At 40.5% G+C, this 20906-nt stretch overlaps 1 protein-coding gene and 1 long non-coding RNA gene across 2 annotated transcripts; both read right to left on the bottom strand.

Moving 5' to 3' along the window:
* Window positions 1-1734: 1734 nt before the first annotated feature.
* On the bottom strand, window positions 1735-11126 carry LOC124014534 (globoside alpha-1,3-N-acetylgalactosaminyltransferase 1-like). The gene is made up of 7 exons (XM_046329640.1): window positions 10941-11126; window positions 6432-6467; window positions 6051-6092; window positions 5834-5911; window positions 5667-5699; window positions 5369-5503; window positions 1735-2709 (listed from the first exon to the last, which is right to left on the bottom strand). The coding sequence occupies exons 1-7, from the start codon at window positions 11003-11005 to the stop codon at window positions 2007-2009; spliced, it is 1092 nt and encodes a 363-aa protein (XP_046185596.1). The 5' UTR covers window positions 11006-11126; the 3' UTR covers window positions 1735-2006.
* A 6412-nt stretch (window positions 11127-17538) lies between these two features.
* Window positions 17539-18945, bottom strand: LOC124014002. The gene is made up of 3 exons (XR_006834946.1): window positions 18815-18945; window positions 18438-18690; window positions 17539-17714 (listed from the first exon to the last, which is right to left on the bottom strand). It is a non-coding gene; the product is annotated as an uncharacterized LOC124014002 (long non-coding RNA).
* Between the last annotated feature and the right edge of the window lie 1961 nt (window positions 18946-20906).

The raw sequence follows: 20906 nt of genomic DNA, 5'->3' as shown, positions 1-20906 counted from the left end.
GAATCACTTTATTGTAAATAAGAATAAGAATAGAATATGTTTCTAAACACTTCTACATTAATGGGTTGGCACCATGTTTACGGATGATCCTGAGTGAATCGTGAATAATGATAAGTGAGAAAGTTACAGATGCACAAATATCATACCCCAAGATATACTAACCTCTCAACATTACAATAACAAGGGACAAGTGTCTTTTGGGGGGGGGGTATGATATTTGTGCGTATGTAAGTTATCCACAACTGTATGCACCTGCGTGCACCTGTGTTGGTCATAATGATGCCTTTGATATTCATATTAAAACAAGTCTGACGTAAATGTCTCCATGTCCTTCATTTCCAATCACTTTGTGCCAATATAGAGCACTGCAGTCACACTAATTTAAATGAATGAATTATCCTTTTCATTCACTGTAAGTAAATTCAGATTTTTAACAACAATTCTATGCAACTGGAAGAGGGTGAAGGTTTTCATAAACCCCTGTCTTAAGAGCAGCCAATAACCCAGAAAAAGAGAACATACATATATATGACCACTCCCAGACGGACAACCTGTTCTGTCTCAATGTGAGACAATGAAGACTGGCAGAAGCTTATGGCAACTCACCATAAGCTGGTTGAAATGAACATTGAGTCACCATTAGTTACTTTTCACAGTGGTGGAGACACTGTGAAAAGATCAGTTATACTGGTCCAGATAAATGTGTCAACGACCATAAGCTCCTGCCAATCTCCATTGTTACGGCTGTGAGAAGAAACAAATGGTGAATGGACCCAAGGGAGATGCCACAGCAAGTGTTTGTGCGGGTCACAAGTAATACAGAGGGGAAAGGATAATATAAATCAATACATGCTCTCAAACTCATACATTGACCATAGATGACATCAAAATGATAGTTAAAACTATGTTTTGAGACAATACAGTGCTGTTGTTTTTACGATTCCATTGTTTACAAAAGATGGAGAACAACAAGCTTATATTTTGGATTCTGATGCGGTACAGACGTTGAATTAAGGCAGGGCTCTCCAACCCTATTTCCGGAGAGCTACCCTCCTGTAGGTTTTCGCTCCAACCCCAGTTGTAACTAACCTGATTCAGCTTATCAACCAGCTAATTATTAGAATCAGGTGTGCTAGATTAGGGTTGGAGTGAAAACCTACAGGACGATAGCTCTCCAGGAACAGGGTTGGAGACCCCTGAATTAAGGTCATGAGGCATTTATACTGTAAGTTTTATTCTGCAAGAAGCAATGGCTATATATCATAAATTAAAAAGTCAAAAAATGTATGCACCAATCACATATTCCCCCTTTTCAAGAACAAGTATTTGATACACTGCCGATTTTGCAGGTTTTCTACTTACAAAGCATGTAGAGGTCTGTCATTTTTATCATAGGTACACGTCAACTGTGAGAGACTGAATCTAAAACAAAAATCCAGAAAATCACATTGTAGGATTTTTAAGTAATTCATTAGCATTTTATATTTGGTACAGAAACCTTTGTTTGCATTTACAGAGATCATACGTTTCCTGTAGTTCTTGACCAGGTTTGCAAACACTGCAGCAGGAATTATGGCCCACTCCTCCACACAGACCTTCTCCAGATCCTTCAGGTTTCGGGGCTGTTGCTGGGCAATACGGACTTTCAGCTCCCTCCAAAGATTTTCTATTGGGTTCAGGTATGGAGACTGGCTAGGCCATATAAAACGAAGAATGACACAAATAACACAAATATCACAAATATCATGTATTATCAGTATTAATTGCACATTCATTGCACAAACTCACCCTCTATCCACACTTCTGCTCCTATGACAAACATTTCTACATGGAAACAGCCCTTCATGTCTATAATACATCTTTAGCGGTAAAGGATATAAACTAATTGAGAGAAAACGGAACAACATAAGCTTGTTTACTGGTCCAGCCACCTTGAATGTATACAAATAGCAGCATCCTCCTCCCTGGCCTAGATCCTGAATCGTAATGCGACAGTGGCCACAGCATTACTTTCTTTTCTTCACGTTGGGCCGAACCTCTGCATAGTTCTTGTTGACCTGAGAGAAGCGGATTATTTGCACCTCGTTGTTCTTGGCCTTGAAGTCCTGCCACAGGTATTCCGGAGACAGAATCTTAGTGGGCTTGTTGTAAAGAAGATATCGGTTCAGGTGGCTTTCCTCCTGCCATGCCGCCTCGATGGAGTTGGCGGCATCGGCCTCCAGCTGCTCGCGGCAGTACTTTGTCAGCTTGTGCACGTCCTTCACATAGCCAGCGATGGTGGCGCCTCCATAGTAGTAGTCTCCTTCCCCCGCGGGGATGTAGGCCCGCGAGGCAGGACGGCGTTCGTAAGGGTAGTGCTCGTGGGTGTGCTCATAGTAACCTGGGTGAATAGTGGCCACCAGCCTGCTCAATGTTTCTGCCCCCCACCGTCCGTGGAACTTCGTGTCCACATCCAAGCAAAAGATGTAGTCCACCTCCTTGCCTATCTGGTTCTCGATGGCGGTCTGGATCATCTCCATCCTCCTGGAGGAGATCTCCTGCCAGCGGTTGGAGCCAGGGACTGGGATGATGGTTACATTTCTACTGGGCGCGAGGACCACCGCTGGCACATCTTCCCTCCGGTCAGTGAAGATGTAGTAGTGCACTTTGAAATCCACCATGAAATGCTTCTCGGCAGTCTCTAGGAAGTCACTCAGGAAGCGCACATACCTAAAATACAAGGAGAACCAAGTAGGTTTCAGTTGCCCGTCTCATATGGCAAGAGGATAACTCAATTTTCTGTAATTATGACATAATGTACAGTCGTGGCCAAAAGTTATGAGAATGACACAAATATTCATTTTCACATAGTCTGCTGCCTCAGTTTGTATGATGGCAATGTGCATATACTCCAGAATGTTATGAAGAGTCCCTCTTTGCCATGCAAATGAACTGAATCCCCCAAAAACATTTCCACTGCATTTCTGCCCTGCCACAAAAGGACGAGCTGACATCATGTCAATGATTCTCCCGTTAAAACAGGTGTGAGTGTTGACGAGGACAAGGCTGGAGATCACTCTGTCATGCTGATTGAGTTTGACTGGGGACTGGGGTAAAGTAATTTTCCCTGATGAATCCCCTTTCCGATTGTTTGGGCCATCCGGAAAAAAAAGCTTGTCTGGAGAAGACAAGGTGAGCGCTCCCATCAGTCCTGTGTCATGCCAACAGTAAAGAATCCTGAGACCATTCATGTGTGGGGTTGCTTCTCAGCCAAGGGAGTGGGCTCACTCACAGTTTTGCCTAAGAACACAGCCATGAATAAAGAATGGTACCAGCACATCCTCCGAGAACTTCTCCCAACCATCCAGGAACAGTTTGGTGACGGACAATGCCTTTTCCAGCATGATGGAGCACCTTGCCATAAAGCAAAAGTGATAACTAAGTGGCTTGGGGAACAAAACATCAATATTTTGGGTCCATGGCCAGGAAACTCCCCAGACCTTAATCCTATTGAGAATTTGTGGTCAATCCTCAAGAGGTGGATGGACAAACAAAACCACACAAATTCTGACAAACTTAAAAGCCTTAATTATGCAAGAATGGGCTGCCATCAGTCAGGATGTGGCCCAGAAGTGAATTGACAGCATGCCAGGGCGGATTGCAGAGGTCTTGAAAAAGAAGGGTCAACACTGCAAATATTGACTCTTTGCATCAACTTCATGTAATTGTCAATAAAAGCCTTTAACACTTATGAAATGCTTGTAATTATACTTCAGTATTCCATAGTAACATCTGCCAAAAATATCTAAAGAACCTGAAGCAGCAAACTTTGTGGAAATAAGAATTTGTGTCATTCTTTTGGCCACGACTGTATAATCTAAATCAAGATATTTTCCAACTTTGAGGTAGGCCTGCTGAGACTGAGACTCACTAGTTTGGGAAAAGGGTGTAGTGGAGACTAAGGCACTCAAAGGTTGGCAGTCAAAGTGTGGAACTTAACAGCGAGGAACATTTAAGAACAAAATGTGTGGGTTGTACATTTTTTAAACATTTCTTCTCAGGTAACCAGAGCAAGTGCAAACTAAGTTTAAACTATTTTTACCGGTCCAGGTGACATGTATTTTTATGTACCCAGGAGGTAGAGAAAGGTAAAGAGAAGCAATGGTCTAGCAGGGGCCATGCTCTATGTGTAGGCTACTGTGAGTGTGAGTGAGTGACACAGGGAACAGGGAGGAGGGAGGGAGAGACGAGAGACAGCAACCAACCAAGCCAACAGGCGCTATAGTAGACTAATAGCTGCCATAGCTAGGTTATTTATCATCCAATATGATTACGTAGTACCCGTTTTGACAGCATCAGGCCAAGCTCTACCACTAAGATGACTTAAATAATATGGCCGCAGGAAGATGTTTTTCAATTTATCAGGGGGTGTTGCAGCACCCTCAGCACCCCTTCTGCCCGTGACTATGCCTAAACAACATTAACATAGAAAAACAGTTCTGTAGCAATGTGGTTTGTGCAATAGGCTATAGGCCCAATAGATTATCATCACTGCATATGGGCTATGCTTGAATTGCCATTCCAATGCTGTTCTTCTCAGACCATTTTGAAATTATATTTCAAAACTGTAGGAACATGATCATACTGGTAATATATAATTTGTTATATTACTTGAGGCACAGCTGAGTGAGCATAATCATTTGTTTTTTAGTTTATTTTACTGGATTGATAGTCTGCATCTGATGGGGCCATTCTGAGGGGAGGAGGGGAGAGAGCAGCAGTGAAGCTGTCTCTCATCCGACTCATCATCCCTCCGCTCTCCCTCGCTCTGCTGACAAAAAGGGGACATTCTTCCAGCTGATGGCGAAACTCAAGTTGCACTGCATTATTTCTACCTCATGCACCAATTCATGTTGTTACTCATGGTAGCCTAGTGGTTAAGTAGTTGAAAGGTTGCATGTTCAAATCCCTGAGCAGACTGTGTGGAAAATATGTCGATGTGCCCTTGAGTCTCTCTAGTCATGACTTTACAGGTTTCGAAATTTCACAGTATCAACTTTGCTGTGTGCCTGAGGCTTCTTTATACACCCTAAGGCTCGAGGAAACTATAAAGACACGGTGATATGAGGTATCTGATTGGCCAGCGGTAGACCTATACGTGCACTTGATTTTCTCTCTGGGCCTGCTGGATATGCGGAGTTCTACCTTCAGACACATGAAATGGTTCAAAATGGGAACACAACGAGAAAAAAAATAGGAATGCAAGGCTTTATCATTGTTTGTTTTTACAGAAATGTTTGATGACTGACTACGAAAGTTATTCTACATTTGAGGCTCAGTGCTACCAGACATCCTGGTAGGGACGGCTAACGTGTGTGAGACTACTTACTTGCCAACCGCAAAGACAGTTGTGGCAATGCTGAGGTGCATAGGCTTGTAAATGCTGTCAACAATCAAGGGATTAAAGGTGCCTTCCCAGACAATTGGTGCCAACCAAGGGGTAACAGTTACCACATTGGTGCGCCTGAAAAAACAAAAGATATGTTAAAAGCTTGTGAACGCCCAGAGATATTCAATGCATCATAAGCAACTCTTTCATAGTGACTATATTTCCTGTACTTCCAAATGCACCTTCTCCTACTGATACTATGTCTACTACTAACAATAATAGATTCATAATAACTTACCCCTTTAACACACTCGGCTGCTTATACAGGAGTCTGAAAGGGCCATGCAAAAAAATGACATTGTAAAATAGCGTACTGCTTTCAAAATGGCTGCAGTTGGTGAGTTTTGCAAAGAGGTGGTATCGGGTGAGATTATTATATTAGAGTAGACCAAAGAAGAGTCTCACCCCTGTGGGGAGAGCATGTCCCGGGTCCTACAACTACAGTTTTCCGGCCTGAAATTGACAGGGTCCTGCTGACACAACCTTCAGAGGGGGTTCAATGTTAATAGTGTGTTAATACTGAATGATAGCATCAGGAGAGGTTGTGGAGGGTTAGGGGTTCACAAAAAGAAGTATACAAAAATATGTTTGTTTATTATGTCAGTAACACAAATGGTCTTACCCCAAAACTTCTAGAATTCTGACATCCTTATTTTTCACCTCACTGTTGAAGAAAACATGAACATTTTAGGTCACTTAACTAGTATGTCAAATCAAACAGAAAAGAAGTACAAAATGTAATTATTTCCATATTTACAATGGTAATGTAATCAGAAAATGTGATCTCAAATTAGATCTTAATCTATGGTCCCGACTCTCATTGTCATGAGCCCCCTGGGCTTTTTTTTTTTAGAAGGCCACATTTCAGCAATCACCTATAAGATAGATGACGGCATAGTGTCTTTCTGATGGGATTATATACGGGATGGGATTTCTATCCAGATTGGATTATATCATTGACAAAGATACAAACAAATGAACACTAAACAAGTTCCGATCTTACCCAAATGATGAGTAACAATATGTTAAAACCAGGACTCTGAAAGGGAGATAGAAAGAGGATTGATTAACTCCATGTACATCAGCTATGATATCGACAATGCCCAAAAACATATATGTAAAAAGACGTGAAAAGCAGAGAAGCATTTTGGTTAAATGCCATTATCAGCTCTGTGCAAACACAAGTGTTGACACACATAGAGAAGAACAATGGTGCGTAATCAGAGTACATACACAACAAGTGGACGTAATTCAACAATGTGAGCAGAGCTAATAACAGAAGTATATTATAATTAAATATCATGATTATCAAAAGTGGACATCACAAAATTCATGGATTTACAAAATGAATGATATCTTAATCGTGGAAACCATCAGTATGACAACACTCATACAGTGTATTCTGATGTTGTTCTGATGTATTCAGAATGAGAACACTTGTATTCTGATGATTTGTAAGACTATGATGAAGTTTCCCCAAAGATCAGATATCACTAATTTGACTTAATAAAAAAGTATGATTCAAAGAACTGGCAGAGCCATGGAAGGACGGATATTTGTGCAAAAACGCATTGTTTCTCCCAAAGTTTGTAATTTGAGTGTTTGAAGTAATTCAGGACTGTATCCCAAAGCCAGTAGAATCTGTTCCTTTTACTGTTTCACCAGCAAGGATGTAGGCCTACCCAGTGCCAGTGGACCATGTAAATATATATGGGTGTGACCGATGCTCATGTGTAAGGTAAGAAAAGCAGCATATATCTATAGAACAACAAACACGCCATGGAACAGGTTAAGCACCTTTTTTATGTTGGAGGGCGTTGAATGGCAGGGATACCATAAGCTGTTCCACATTTTTTGTTAAGGTGCTACTCCAGTCAACTTTTCACCTGATCTGTCACCTGATTTACTTAACAAAACGTGTTTTGTTCTATATTTCTTCTATATTGTTCCTCAAGCAAGGGTCGAGGCCGATGACGTAGCTGGGGGGAAGTCGTTAAACAACTTTGACTAAAAGGAATGAACTGGAGGGTAATACTATCCATATTTCAACAAACAGTTCCTTCAGAAACTATTAATACCCCTTGACTGATTCCACATTTTGTTGTGTTACAGCCTGAATTCAAATTGTTTTAAATAAATAAAAAATCTCACATCTACACACAACACCATAATGACGAAGTGAAAATATGTTTTTTATTTTTTTTTGTACATTTATTGAAAATGAAATACATAAATATCAATTTACACAAGTATTCAGACCCCTGAGTCAAAACTTTGTAGAAGCACCTTTGGCAGCGATTACAGCTTTGAGTCTTTCTGGGTAAGTCTCTTAAGATATATTTTTTTCAAAATTCTTCAAGCTCTGTCAAGTTCGTTTCTGATCATTGCTGGACAACCATTTTCGGATCTTGTCATAGATTTTCAAATAGATTTCAGTCAAAACTGTAACTCAGCCACTAAGGAACATTCATGGTTTCTTGGTAAGAAACTCCAGTGTTTCTTTGGCCTTGTGTTTTAGGCTATTGTCCTGCTGAAAGGTATATTCATCTCCTAGTGTCTGGTGGAAAGCAGACAAACAGGTTTTTCTCTAGGATTTTGACTGTGCTTAGCTCCATTCTGTTTCTTTATCCTGAAAAACTCGTCAGTCCTTAACGATTACAAGCATACACATAACATGATGCAGCCACCAGTATGCTTGAAAATAAGGAGAGGGGTACTGAGTAATGTGTTATATTGGACTTGCCCCACATTTTTACTACTGAACTTATTTAGGCTTCCATAATAATTTTGGGGCAGCAGGTAGCCTAGTGGTTAGAGTGTTGGGCCAGTAACTGAAAGGTTGCTAGGTCAAATCCCCAAGCTGACAATCTGTCGTTCTGCCCCTGAACAAGGCACTGTTACTAGGCCGTCATTGTAAATAATAATTTGTTCTTAACTGACTTGCCTAGTTGAATGTTTAAAAAAAAAAAACAGTGTTGAATACTTATTGACTCAAGACATTTCAGCTTTTCATTGTTAATTATACTGAACAAAAAGTAAAATGCAGGAAGAAACCATTTCTAAGATTTTACTGAGTTACAGTTCTTGTAAGGAAATCAATTTAATTTAAATCAATTTAAATAAATAACTTAGGCACTAATCTAGGGATTTCACATGACTGGGAATACAGATATGCACCTGTTGGTCACAGATACCTTAAAATAATGTAGGGGCTTGGATTCGAAATCCAGTCAGTATCTGGTGTGACCATCATTTGCCTGATGCAGCGTGAAATCTCCTTCGCATAGAGTTGATCAGGCTGTTGATTGTGACCTGTGGAATGATGTCCCACTCCCTTTCAATGGCCGTGTGAAGTTGCTGGATATCGTCGGGAACTGGAACACACTTTCGTGTGTACTCACTAACAGGGATGTAAGCAAATTTGTGCACAAAATTTGAGAGAAATAAAACATTTTGTGCATATGGAACATTTCTGGGAACTTTTATTTCAGCTCATGAAACATGGGCCCAACAGTTTACATGTTGAGTTTATATTTTAGTTGAGTGTAATTAACACACACAAAAAACACATAATTCCATTTTGACATTAGGGGTATTGTATGTCGGCCAGTGATAGAAAATCTAAATGTTATCCATTTTCAACTCAGGCTGTAACACAACAAAGTGTGGAAACGGTCAAGGGGTGTGAATACTTTCTGAGAGCACTGTAATTCCTGTTCTAGAGCAATAAAACTTGTTTAGGTTCCACCCCCGAATAATGATGCAGGCTACCCCCTCCGTGACCTAGTGAAGGTTATCTTGTTTAAATTCTATGAAATGATGTTGTATTTTTGTTATATGAAATTGTGCCAGTTTTGTATTGTTACTAAGGGCTCTATTTGAACAAACATAACCCAATGGGAAATCTTTGCAGTGGCGGTAACACTAAAGGTTCGGGGGTGTGTCTGGGTTTTGATGAATAAACAGGTTGTGACAAAATTATCTCCAAGGCTCATGACAAGATGTGTAGAATAGCATTATAAAACTGGACATTTTTCTCTCTGCCCCATGGTAAAATGTGTTGGAAAGCAGGAAGTTAGCTGGGGCTGTGATGATACCTTGCATTTTGATCAGTTTTCCATATGGTAAACACGGAACAGATCGAACGCTTTGGTCCTTTAAAAACCTGCTGTCGGCTATCTAAAATAGTGTGTGCTATGGCTTGGAAAATAAATACATGTGACTCTGGATGACACAATAATGATGTTCGTTTCCAACATTAAGGATGTTAAACATTAGGAAGTGACTCGAATGTTAGTCCGTTATAACCTAGATTGTTAAATAGCCTGCTCCATATTTGCTAAATATGTTGAACATGTTTGCAGTCCACATTTTTCAAACTGCATTGCTACAATACGAAAATGCATGCTCCATTGGCTATGGAATTCGCACTGATATAGATAGGAGCAATTTGCATTTCGAAAATGCACTGCATGTTCGACCCAAACGTTATAATAAAATGTGCCCACCATCGCCGTTGATATGGCCAGTCTATAGTAATAACTTGACGTCCCTAAACTGACTTCATACAGTTACTGACACCTTATATTAAATGTGCATTGCACATAGACCTAATGAGTCCAACATCTTCACAGTGGTCACATGGACAAAACTAATTTAAAAAAATGTGAAAGTCTGTTGACTGCTCGTGTTATTTTACTAAAACATTGGTTATAGGCTACTCATTAACCTACTTTGCCCCTCCGCTTGCTAAATCAATGCCATAACCAATTACGTTACCACTAAAACCATCTCTATGAGTCTTAAATATCACCAATATCGCTGCTTGAAACTCGCACGTTGGCGAACCTTGTTAAGCCCACACCTCAAATATTTCCAAGCAAACCAGTTGATCTAAAACTGGTAAACTACTAACCTAGGCGCCAGCGATGGAAAATAGCAGAGCGCTAGTTTAAACGCCATTTGACACTAGCGCCGCCTTAATGCCAGACGAAAATAAAACACTAAGTATGATTATATATATTTTACAGGTATAAGAAAGGTTTAATATTACAGTAAGTCATTTATATCTGATTGTTACTATATTTAGAAAGCATTTCAATCATTTCAAGCCCAATGCCCACACTTTTGTTGAATAGAAAATAAATCATATGATTTTTCATATCTTCATATCTTTTTCATACTGTGTACTTGAGCTCGTGTCCTCAAAATTGACTTCACCTCAGCAAATTATAAAAACATTTTTACTAGAAAGATGAGATGTAAATCTTTCTGGCAGTGTAAGCATTACGAGGTACTCGCAAAATTCATAGATTGACATAATGTATTGTAATATCATCATCGTGGAAACCATCAACATGACAACACTCATACAGCCTGTTTCATTACAAGTGTATTCTGATGTTGTTCTGATGTATTCAGAACGAGAACACTTGTATTCTGATGGTATTCTATGATGAAGTTATTCTATATCACTAATTTGACTTAATAAAACACAGAAAACGCAACATACCCCAAAAGTACGATTCCAAAAAGTGGCAGAGTGATGGAAGGACGGATTTTTGTGAAAAAACGCATTGTTCCTCCCAAAGTTTGCAATTCTATTAAATCAAACTTTGAGTGTTTGAAGTAATGCAGGACTGTATCCCAAAGCCAGTAGAATATATGCCTTTTACTGTTTCACCAGCAAGGATGTAGACCTACCCAGTGCCAGTGGACCATGTAAATATATATATGGGTGTAACCGATGCTCATGTGTAAGGTAAGAAAAGCAGCATATATCTATAGAACAACAAACACGCCATGGAACAGGTTAAGCACCTTTTTTTTATGTTGGAGGGCGTTGAATGGCAGGGATAACACAAGATCTTGCACTTTTCTGTTTGTTAAAGTGCTACTCCAGTCTCCTTTTCAGCTGATCTGTCACCTGTTTTACTTAACAAAACGTATTTTGTTCTATATTGCTTCTATATTGTTCCTCAAGCAAGGGTCGAGGCCGATGACGTAGCTGGGTGAAGTCGTTAAACAACTTTGACTAAAAGGAATGAACTGGAGGGTAATACTACCCATATTTCAACAAACAGTTCCTTCAGAAACTATTAATACCCCTTGACTGATTCCACATTTTGTTGTGTTACAGCCTGAATTCAAATTAGTTTTAGACATTTTTGCAAATGTATTGACAATGAAATACAGAAATATCTCATTTACATACAGTGCCTTGCGAAAGTATTCGGCCCCCTTGAACTTTGCGACCTTTTGCCACATTTCAGGCTTCAAACATAAAGATATAAAACTGTATTTTTTTGTGAAGAATCAACAACAAGTGGGACACAATCATGAAGTGGAACGACATTTATTGGATATTTCAAACTTTTTTAACAAATCAAAAACTGAAAAATTGGGCGTGCAAAATGATTCAGCCCCTTTACTTTCAGTGCAGCAAACTCTCTCCAGAAGTTCAGTGAGGATCTCTGAATGATCCAATGTTGACCTAATGACTAATGATGATAAATACAATCCACCTGTGTGTAATCAAGTCTCCGTATAAATGCACCTGCACTGTGATAGTCTCAGAGATCCGTTAAAAGCGCAGAGAGCATCATGAAGAACAAGGAACACACCAGGCAGGTCCGAGATACTGTTGTGAAGAAGTTTAAAGCCGGATTTGGATGCAAAAATATTTCCCAAGCTTTAAACATCCCAAGGAGCACTGTGCAAGCGATAATATTGAAATGGAAGGAGTATCAGACCACTGCAAATCTACCAAGACCTGGCCGTCCCTCTAAACTTTCAGCTCATACAAGGAGAAGACTGATCAGAGATGCAGCCAAGAGGCCCATGATCACTCTGGATGAACTGCAGAGATCTACAGCTGAGGTGGGAGACTCTGTCCATAGGACAACAATCAGTCGTATATTGCACGAATCTGGCCTTTATGGAAGAGTGGCAAGAAGAAAGCCATTTCTTAAAGATATCCATAAAAAGTGTCGTTTAAAGTTTGCCACAAGCCACCTGGGAGACACACCAAACATGTGGAAGAAGGTGCTCTGGTCAGATGAAACCAAAATTGAACTTTTTGGCAACAATGCAAAACGTTATGTTTGGCGTAAAAGCAACACAGCACATCACCCTGAACACACCATCCCCACTGTCAAACATGGTGGTGGCAGCATCATGGTTTGGGCCTGCTTTTCTTCAGCAGGGACAGGGAAGATGGTTAAAATTGATGGGAAGATGGATGGATGGAGCCAAATACAGGACCATTCTGGAAGAAATCCTGATGGAGTCTGCAAAAGACCTGAGACTGGGACGGAGATTTGTCTTCCAACAAGACAATGATCCAAAACATAAAGCAAAATCTACAATGGAATGGTTCAAAAATAAACATATCCAGGTGTTAAAATGGCCAAGTCAAAGTCCAGGCCTGAATCCAATCGAGAATCTGTGGAAAGAACTGAATATACTGCTGTTCACAAATGTTCTCCATCCAACCTCACTGAGCTCGAGCTGTTTTGCAAGGAGGAATCGAATGAAAAATTCAAATTTCAAATTCTCTCGATGTGCAAAAGTGATAGAGACATACCCCAAGCAACTTAAAGCTGTAATCGCAGCAAAAGGTGGCGCTACAAAGTATTAACTTAAGGGGGCTGAATAATTTTGCACGCCCAATTTTTCAGTTTTTGATTTGTTAAAAAAGTTTGAAATATCCAATAAATGTCGTTCCACTTCATGATTGTGTCCCACTTGTTGTTGATTCTTCACAAGAAAATACAGTTTTATATCTTTATGTTTGAAGCCTGAAATGTGGCAAAAGGTCGCAAAGTTCAAGGGGGCCGAATACTTTCGCAAGGCACTGTAAGTATTCACACCCCTGGCTCAATACTTTGTAGAATCACCTCGGTGTAGATTTGGCCTTGTGTTTTAGGCTATTGTCCTGTTGAAAGGTGAATTAATTTCCCAGTGTGGTGGAAAGCAGACTGAAACAGGCTTCCCCCTAGGATTTTGACTGTGCTTTGCTACATTCTGTTTATTTTTTATCCTGAAACTCCCCAGTCCTTAACAATTACAAGCATACACATAACATGATATAGCCACTAGTATGCTTGAAAATAAGGAGATGGGTACTGAGTAATGTGTTGTATTGGACTTGTCCTAAACATCACACTTTATATTTTTGCAGTATTACTTCAGTGCCTTGTTGCAAACAGTATACATGTTTTGGAATATTTGTATTCTGCATAGGCTTCCTTCTTTTGACTCTGTCCAGTAGATGAGTTTTGTGGAGTAACTACAATGTTGTTTTCTCTTATCACAGCCATTAAACTCTGTTTTGAAGTCACCACTGGACTCGTTGGGCGAAATCCTTAGGTTTTCTTCCTCTCCGGCAACTGAGTGGGACGCCTGTATCTTTTTAGTGATTGATACACCATCCAAAGTGTAATTAATAACTTCACCATGCTCAAAGAGCTATTCACTGTCTACATTTTATTTCATTTTTAACCATCTAATAATATAGGTGCCCTTCTTTCGGAGGCACCAGTAAACCTCGCTGGTCTTTGTGGTTGAATCTGTTGTTGAAATTCACTGCTCGACGGAGGGACCTTACAGATCATTTTATGTGTGGGGTATAGAAATGAGCTAATCTTTTAAAAATAACATTATATACTTTTATTGCACACAGAGTCAGTCCATGCAACTTGTTAAGCAAATTTTTACTCCTGAATTTATTTAGGCCATAACAAAAGGGGTTGAATACTTATTGACTCAAGACATCTCAGCTTTTCATTGTTAAGTATTCTGAACAAAAATATGAACGCAACATGCAACAATTTCAAAGATTTTTGCTGAGTTAAGGAAATCAGTTAATTGAAGTGAATAAATTAGGCCCTAATCTAGGGATTTCATGACTGGGAATACAGATATGCATCTGTTGGTCACAGATACCTTAAAAAGCATAGGGGCGTAGATCAGAAAACCAGTCAGTATCTGGTGTGACCACCATTTGCCTCATGCACTGTGACACATCTCCTTTGCACAAAGTTGTGCAAGGAGTTGATTGTGACCTGTGGAATGTTGTCCCACTCCTCTTCAATGGCGGTGTGATGTTTCTGTATATTGGAACACGGTATCGTATTTAATCCAGAGTATTCCAAACATGCTCAATGGATGACATTTCTGGTGAGCATGCAGGCCATGGAAAAACAGGGACATTTGTGTACAGATCCTTGTGTTGTGTGACAAAACATTTTAGAGTGGCCATTTTGTGTCCCCAGCACAAGGTGCACCTGTATAATGATCACGCTGTTTAATCAGCTTTTTGATATGTCACACCTATCACTTGATTTAGTGTATCATGCAGCCCTCAGGTTCATTATAAATCAAAAACATCTAACACATCATTGTGATCTCTACAGCGCTGTTGGCTGGTCATCATTGACCCTGCGTAGGCTTAAACATTGGTATACACTGACTTATAAGGCCATATTGGGTAAAATGCCATTTAATCTGTTATTTTCTAGTCTGGACGGTAAATAAATATAAATTACAGTCCCATTCTCATTTGCTTCTAACAGTACCAAAAATTAGAACAGGTCATGGTAGAAATAGTTTGAGTTACTTAGCACCGTGGTCCTGAAATTCTCTCCTGAACATTTAAAAATTTGATGATCTAGTTTCATTGGTGGAGTTTAAACACTTGATCGATGATTATATCATAGAAGAGTGCCATTGTTTTTAGGCCAGCTGTTTAGTCAAGAATAGTTTTTAATGTAAAATGTTTTTGTTGTATTGTATGTGTGTTTATAGTTTTGTTTAATGATGTGTTAGTTTAAGTAAGTTGTTTTGTCTGAAACGTTGTTCCCCCTGCTGCTATTGGACCAGGTCTCTCTTAGAAAAGAGATGTTATCTCACTGAGAAAAACCTGTATAAATAAATGGGAAAAAAATAATTAAATGTGGATGGATGATCTTTTTAAGGAGAAGGAGAAATGCTCACTAACAGAGATGTAACCACATTTGTGAGAAATTTCAGAGAAATAAGCTTTTGTGGATATGGAAGATTTCTGGGATCTTTTATTTCTGCTCATGAAACCAACACTTGTTGCATTTATATTTTTGTTAATTGCACATGACCTGTAATACAATGAGCTCAAGGGGAAATACAAACACCTAACACGAGTGTAAAAGAAAATCGCTTCAGTCTGACAAATGGGTTTGTCTTACGAGTTTTCAAACATATTCTCATGTTGCTCATCCGAGTAAATCCTTTCCCACACTTAAAGTTTTTATTAAGTGTATGACGGATAATAAATGTAGCATCATGTACATAATATACATACACATGCTGTAGTATTAGTTCATTTACTAATTAGAGTCACCACAGACAATTAATGAGTGATTTTTATTACAATCAGACCTGGGCTCAAATATGCATTTCAATATCTGGTATTTCAATTACATTTTTCAGTGTATTTGAGCATTTTCAAAAACAAAACTTCTATTTGAATGGCTATTTGTAAAAAAACAAACAGTAAGAGTATTTTTAAACACTTATTTTAAATACTATTTTCAAATACCTGGGTAAAATGCATGGGAGTGTATTTGATTCAGTGTATTTTAGTATTTTCAAATACATTAAAATATTCAACTACTTGTCTTCTGAAATAAAATATATCTGAATACTTACTTGGACAATGTAGGGGAAAGTTGAGGTATTTGAAATAGTATTTGAACCCAGGTCTGACTACAATGGAAACAAAGTGTACCCAATTGCACTTCAAGCCCAGCAAGAACCAGAAGGGAATCAGGTGCCTGACTGAGGGACTGAAAATGAAAATAAACATTCCTCAGACAAGGACACTTGAACAGGTGACTATGCAGGAGAAAAGGGAGGACTCTGTTCCAACATACATCAGGAGCTTGCCCCAAAACACATGAACGATTATTAAAAGCACAACTTGATAGTTGCAGTCAAAATATTGTTTTTCTTCTTCATTTACAGACCAGCCTACACAACATGCTTACATCATGTTAACCCTACTGTGCTCACAGAGTACAGTACAGTTGGCAGTGCACTAAGTAAAACCTCAGTGTCATTGTGAAGTCTTGTGCCCAAAGTTCCTTAACAACCGATCACCTTTCCAAGGGGAAAATAACAGAATGGCTACTTAGTCAATGTGAAAACCTTCTCAGGGCGATGTACACTACCTATAATGCAATCTCATATTTTTCTTACTTTGGCTTTGAGCTCAAGGAGAAACACTACAATAGCATACAAATTCCATTAGTCTTACAAAGATCCAACTACATTTTTTTATGAGTTTTCAAATCTATTCTCATGTTGCTCAACTGACTAAATCCTTTCCCACACGTGGCAGCAATGGTGCTTCTCCTCGGTATGAATAAACATGTGTCTTTTAAGGCCACCAGTTTCTGCAAAGCCCTTTGAACACAGGGAGCAGGTGAACGGGCGCTCGTTTGAGTGCCATCGCTTACGCGACGTGAGAGCGCATGACGCAGGCTGAAAGCCTTTCCACACGGTTTACAGCGGTAAGGTCGTTCCCCTGTGTGAAAACGCATGTGCACTAAGAGTTCCCCGGAAACAAAGAAAGCCTTCCCGCATACACTACACAGGTATGGTCTCTTTCCTTTGTGCATCCGGAGGTGTCTAACTAATGTGTGCTTTTGATTGAACTTCTTCCCACAGACTGAGCAGGAGTAAGGCCGCTCTCCGGTGCGGGTACGTATGTGTATTTTGAGGACAGCTGCACTAACTCTTCTGTGCATCGGTTCTACGTCGTGACTTTTGTTGTGCAGTTGTAGATATCTCTCCGATTTGAATCTCTTCTCACACTGGTTGCAACAGAACGGGTGCACACTGGTGTGAACACATTGGTGTCGTTTCAGGTCAGATGTGCATCTGAAACCATTCTCACACTGTTTGCAGGTGTTCTTATTAATTCTCTTGGCTGAGGAGCTCTTGGCTGAGGAGTTCTAGGCAGAGGAGCTCTAGGCAGAGGAGCTCTAGGCAGAGGAGCTCTAGGCAGAGGAGCTCTAGGCAGAGGAGCTCTAGGCAGAGGAGCTCTTGGCAGAGGAGCTCTTGGCAGAGGAGCTCTTGGCTGTTTGACTGGATGGCAGTGAGTTCTCAGCTCCTCCAGAGTCCAGGCTCCTGCTGTCCTCTGTTAGATGTTCCTTCCGGATGTGCTGCTGAAGGTTCACCATTTCCCTGTGGGAGAATGGGCACTGGGGGCAGGAGAAGACCTCGGAGGGCATGCCACTAGCCAGTTCTGTAGGCAGAAAGTAGACATACAATAATTCAGACGCTTATACATATCCTTCTATGACCCAGTTCCTGGAGTTCTTGGTACCATGATCCGCGTTACAAAACATATGCGAAGGGCAAACAAAGCCTGACCCAAATGAATCTTGGACCTGCCCGAGTGGCGGGTCCAAGATCTTGGACCAGAACAGCATGTATTGTGATGCAGCAAATGCGAATCACTTGGACATTTCTGCCAGTTGTAAATGAGCTAGCACGCTGCCGTCATGCTGAATGTGCCCGATTTAGGGACAGGTATATTGTTCATTCAGCCAGACATTTAAAAAAAATACATTAGCTTATTATTTAGCAAGTTTCAGCATCTTACAGTTAATGTCGCTCGCCAACCAACATCCCATTGAAATGAATGGTATCCCCTATCGGTGGCAGCCATTGTTGGACACAGCCTTCAGTGTGGTGCTCTCAAAAGCACAAAAATGTCCTTCTCCAAAACAATAGACACAGCCACTCTATATTTGATGGTTTTATAAGTAGGAACTGATACTCTAATTCATTATCACAAGTGTAAAATCGGAGAGCGGTGTGAAGCAATTCCTGATTTTTCACCTGAATGTCAAGGAGCGTTAAAACCGCAAATAATATCTTTAGGTAACAAGTCAGGCTTTCATAAAACCACTTAAAAATACATGGTGGAAATGGACTATCATTCTGAATCTCTGAATTTCCTTACCATCCGAGACCTCTGGTTCACTCAGATGGGAAGTCCAGTTTGCATCATCCTCATCCTTCAATCCTCTCTCAGGGTCTTCATTTCTTTTACTTCCATCATCCTACAAGTTCTTTTCAAAATGCAACTCTCCTCCTTCCTCACTGTTGATCTTCCACCCCTCTGTGCTCCCTTTCATGCCTTCATGTCCATCAAGGCTGGACTTCAGGCCATGAATTTGAGGAATTGACAATGTGGACAAGATGTTGTCTGCGACCTGGTTGGAGAATTCATCGGGAGGAAGGGAGAGAGAATATTCATCTCAGGAAAGGAAACGGAAAAATGCAACTCCACTTATTTACAGAAGAGCACACGGTTGATATCCTGTTATTAAGACTCACTTTTGCTCAAGTGACCCAGATGTCTATGATGCTGCAGCAGTGTCTTCGGGTGCTCGGGGTCAGAGACAGAATGCCAGAACTCCTCCAGGTCAGAGGGGGCAAGGCTGAGACGAGATGCTGTCTGACAGGATAAAAGGAACACTAAAAAGGTTTCTGCAGCACTCTCTCACAGAACAGTCATCATATTAAGTGGGTGTTTTTTTCATTCTTGCCATGCGTAAGCTGTAAAACAAAGGCTTATACATGTTTCCACTACATGTGTGCCTTGCTTACTTCTGGAAGTTTGTTTTCACAAAGGCTTTTACAGCATTACTATCCAGCATCAACTTAATTTTGTTCTATAATATTTCACCCCATAATCATAGAGCACCTCATGGATTGTATATTTGAGTCATTTAGCAGACGCTCTTATCCAGAGTGACATACAGTTAGTGGAGAAGGTTTAGTTGGGATGCCAGGACAGAGAAGAGCTTTGACTGGGCTGAGCGGGGGAGCTGCCCACCCGTAGGGGTGCGAGGGGCTAAGAGACCAGAGGTGGCAGAACAGAGTGCTTGGGTTGGGGTGTAGGGTTTGAGCACAGCCTGAAGGTAAGGAGGTGCAGCTCCCTTTGCCACTTCGTAGGCAAGCACCATGGTCTTCAATCAAAGAAGCACTCCTCTCCTGTCTCTACATTAATCATATAGGATTGAACTTTAGTTGATAAAAAGGACAGGCATGAACAAGAAACTCTGTTCCCAAAGACTGGATCTTATACAGTGCCATTACTAAAACAATGACACCCCTAAGCATGTGATACTGAAGAAATAACATGACAAGCCTGACCATCTAAAGATTTCATGCTATTAAGATATTGAGCCTGTACCTCTGTGAGATCTGGTACAGGCAGTAGCTCCTCCAGTCGGGAGAGAAACTCCCAACACCAGTATCTGCAGTGCTGTGTCATACCGAGGGCGTAACGTATTGGGAACCCCACCTGAGACTGAAAAATAAAAACACGCTTAGTTGAAACCAACACCTTGCTGGATTATTCATTTTGTATGGCCTTTCATCAGTTACAGTAAAACAAGCAACATTTCACTACTGAGTTTTACATTGCTGGAACATGCTGTCCTATTGACTCTGAAAGCGACAACTATGATTCATTAGGATATTTCCAACCTGGAAGAAGTGCTTCTTCTCAGAAGGGTCTTCGAGCAGGGTTTTGACCAGCTCCACGAAGTTAGACTCTGAAGACTCCAACTCATTTCTACTCTGTGACTGGGCATGTAAAATGAACGATACAGCATCCAGACTACTTTAGACACTGAAAGTTACATACATCCTCATGCACAGCATGTACTGAAGACATTTTGATTCTGTCCAAATGAAGTTGGATGGTCTGGGGGTCCGGTGGGTTTTCATTACGAAACAACTCTAACACCATCTGAAAGTAGATTTTATGAGAATAATAGTCATTGGACTAAGATAATTTCTGAACACCCATCCCTCCACTCCTTCTCCACCTTCCCACTTCTCACCCTTGCTCTCAGTCCCAGGATGAGTTGGGTCCTCTGCCTGGAGCGCAGCAGCTCTGGAATCATCTCTGTCACCAAAGTCACAAACTCCTCCAGCTTCCCATACTGCATCACATTACGCTCTTGAGCCACTTGCCACATGAAAGCTGACATCAGGCATAGAGGTGGAACCAGGAGACGGAAAGAAGATAAAGGGAACAGTGGACCTACAGTAAAATAAAAAAGGAGCCAGTATGGAAACATAAGGATCGTGTCTGTAGCCAACTACACGATACCTGTAGCCAACTACACGATACCTGTAGCCAACTACACGATACCTGTAGCCAACTACACAAAACCTGTAGCCAACTACACAAAACCTGTAGCCAACTACACAATACCTGTAGCCAACTACACAATACCTGTAGCCAACTACACAATACCTGTAGCCAACTACACAATACCTGTAGCCAACTACAAACCACTAATATTGGTTTACCTGTCTGTGGTCTGAAAACAAGCGAGTCTGATCCAGGTTGTCATCAGGACTCTCAACTCTGTCTGCTGAGATCTATGGAAACCAACAAAACAAGAGGCAG

This window comes from Oncorhynchus gorbuscha, linkage group LG25 (assembly GCF_021184085.1).
Source record: "Oncorhynchus gorbuscha isolate QuinsamMale2020 ecotype Even-year linkage group LG25, OgorEven_v1.0, whole genome shotgun sequence".
Classification (NCBI taxonomy): domain Eukaryota; kingdom Metazoa; phylum Chordata; class Actinopteri; order Salmoniformes; family Salmonidae; genus Oncorhynchus; species Oncorhynchus gorbuscha.
This window is presented reverse-complemented; position numbering and strand designations above follow the sequence as displayed.

Bases quoted from the DNA above. Each gene is read 5' to 3' on its own strand.
- LOC124014534 (XM_046329640.1), bottom strand. From the start codon at position 11,005: ATGCGTTTTTTCACAAAAATCCGTCCTTCCATCACTCTGCCACTTTTT. The intron at 6,468-10,940 runs GTATGTTGCGTT...TCTCCCTTTCAG, and splicing joins TTTGGAATCGTACTTTTGGG to AGTCCTGGTTTTAACATATT. The intron at 6,093-6,431 runs GTAAGATCGGAA...TTTCTTCAACAG, and splicing joins TATTGTTACTCATCATTTGG to TGAGGTGAAAAATAAGGATG.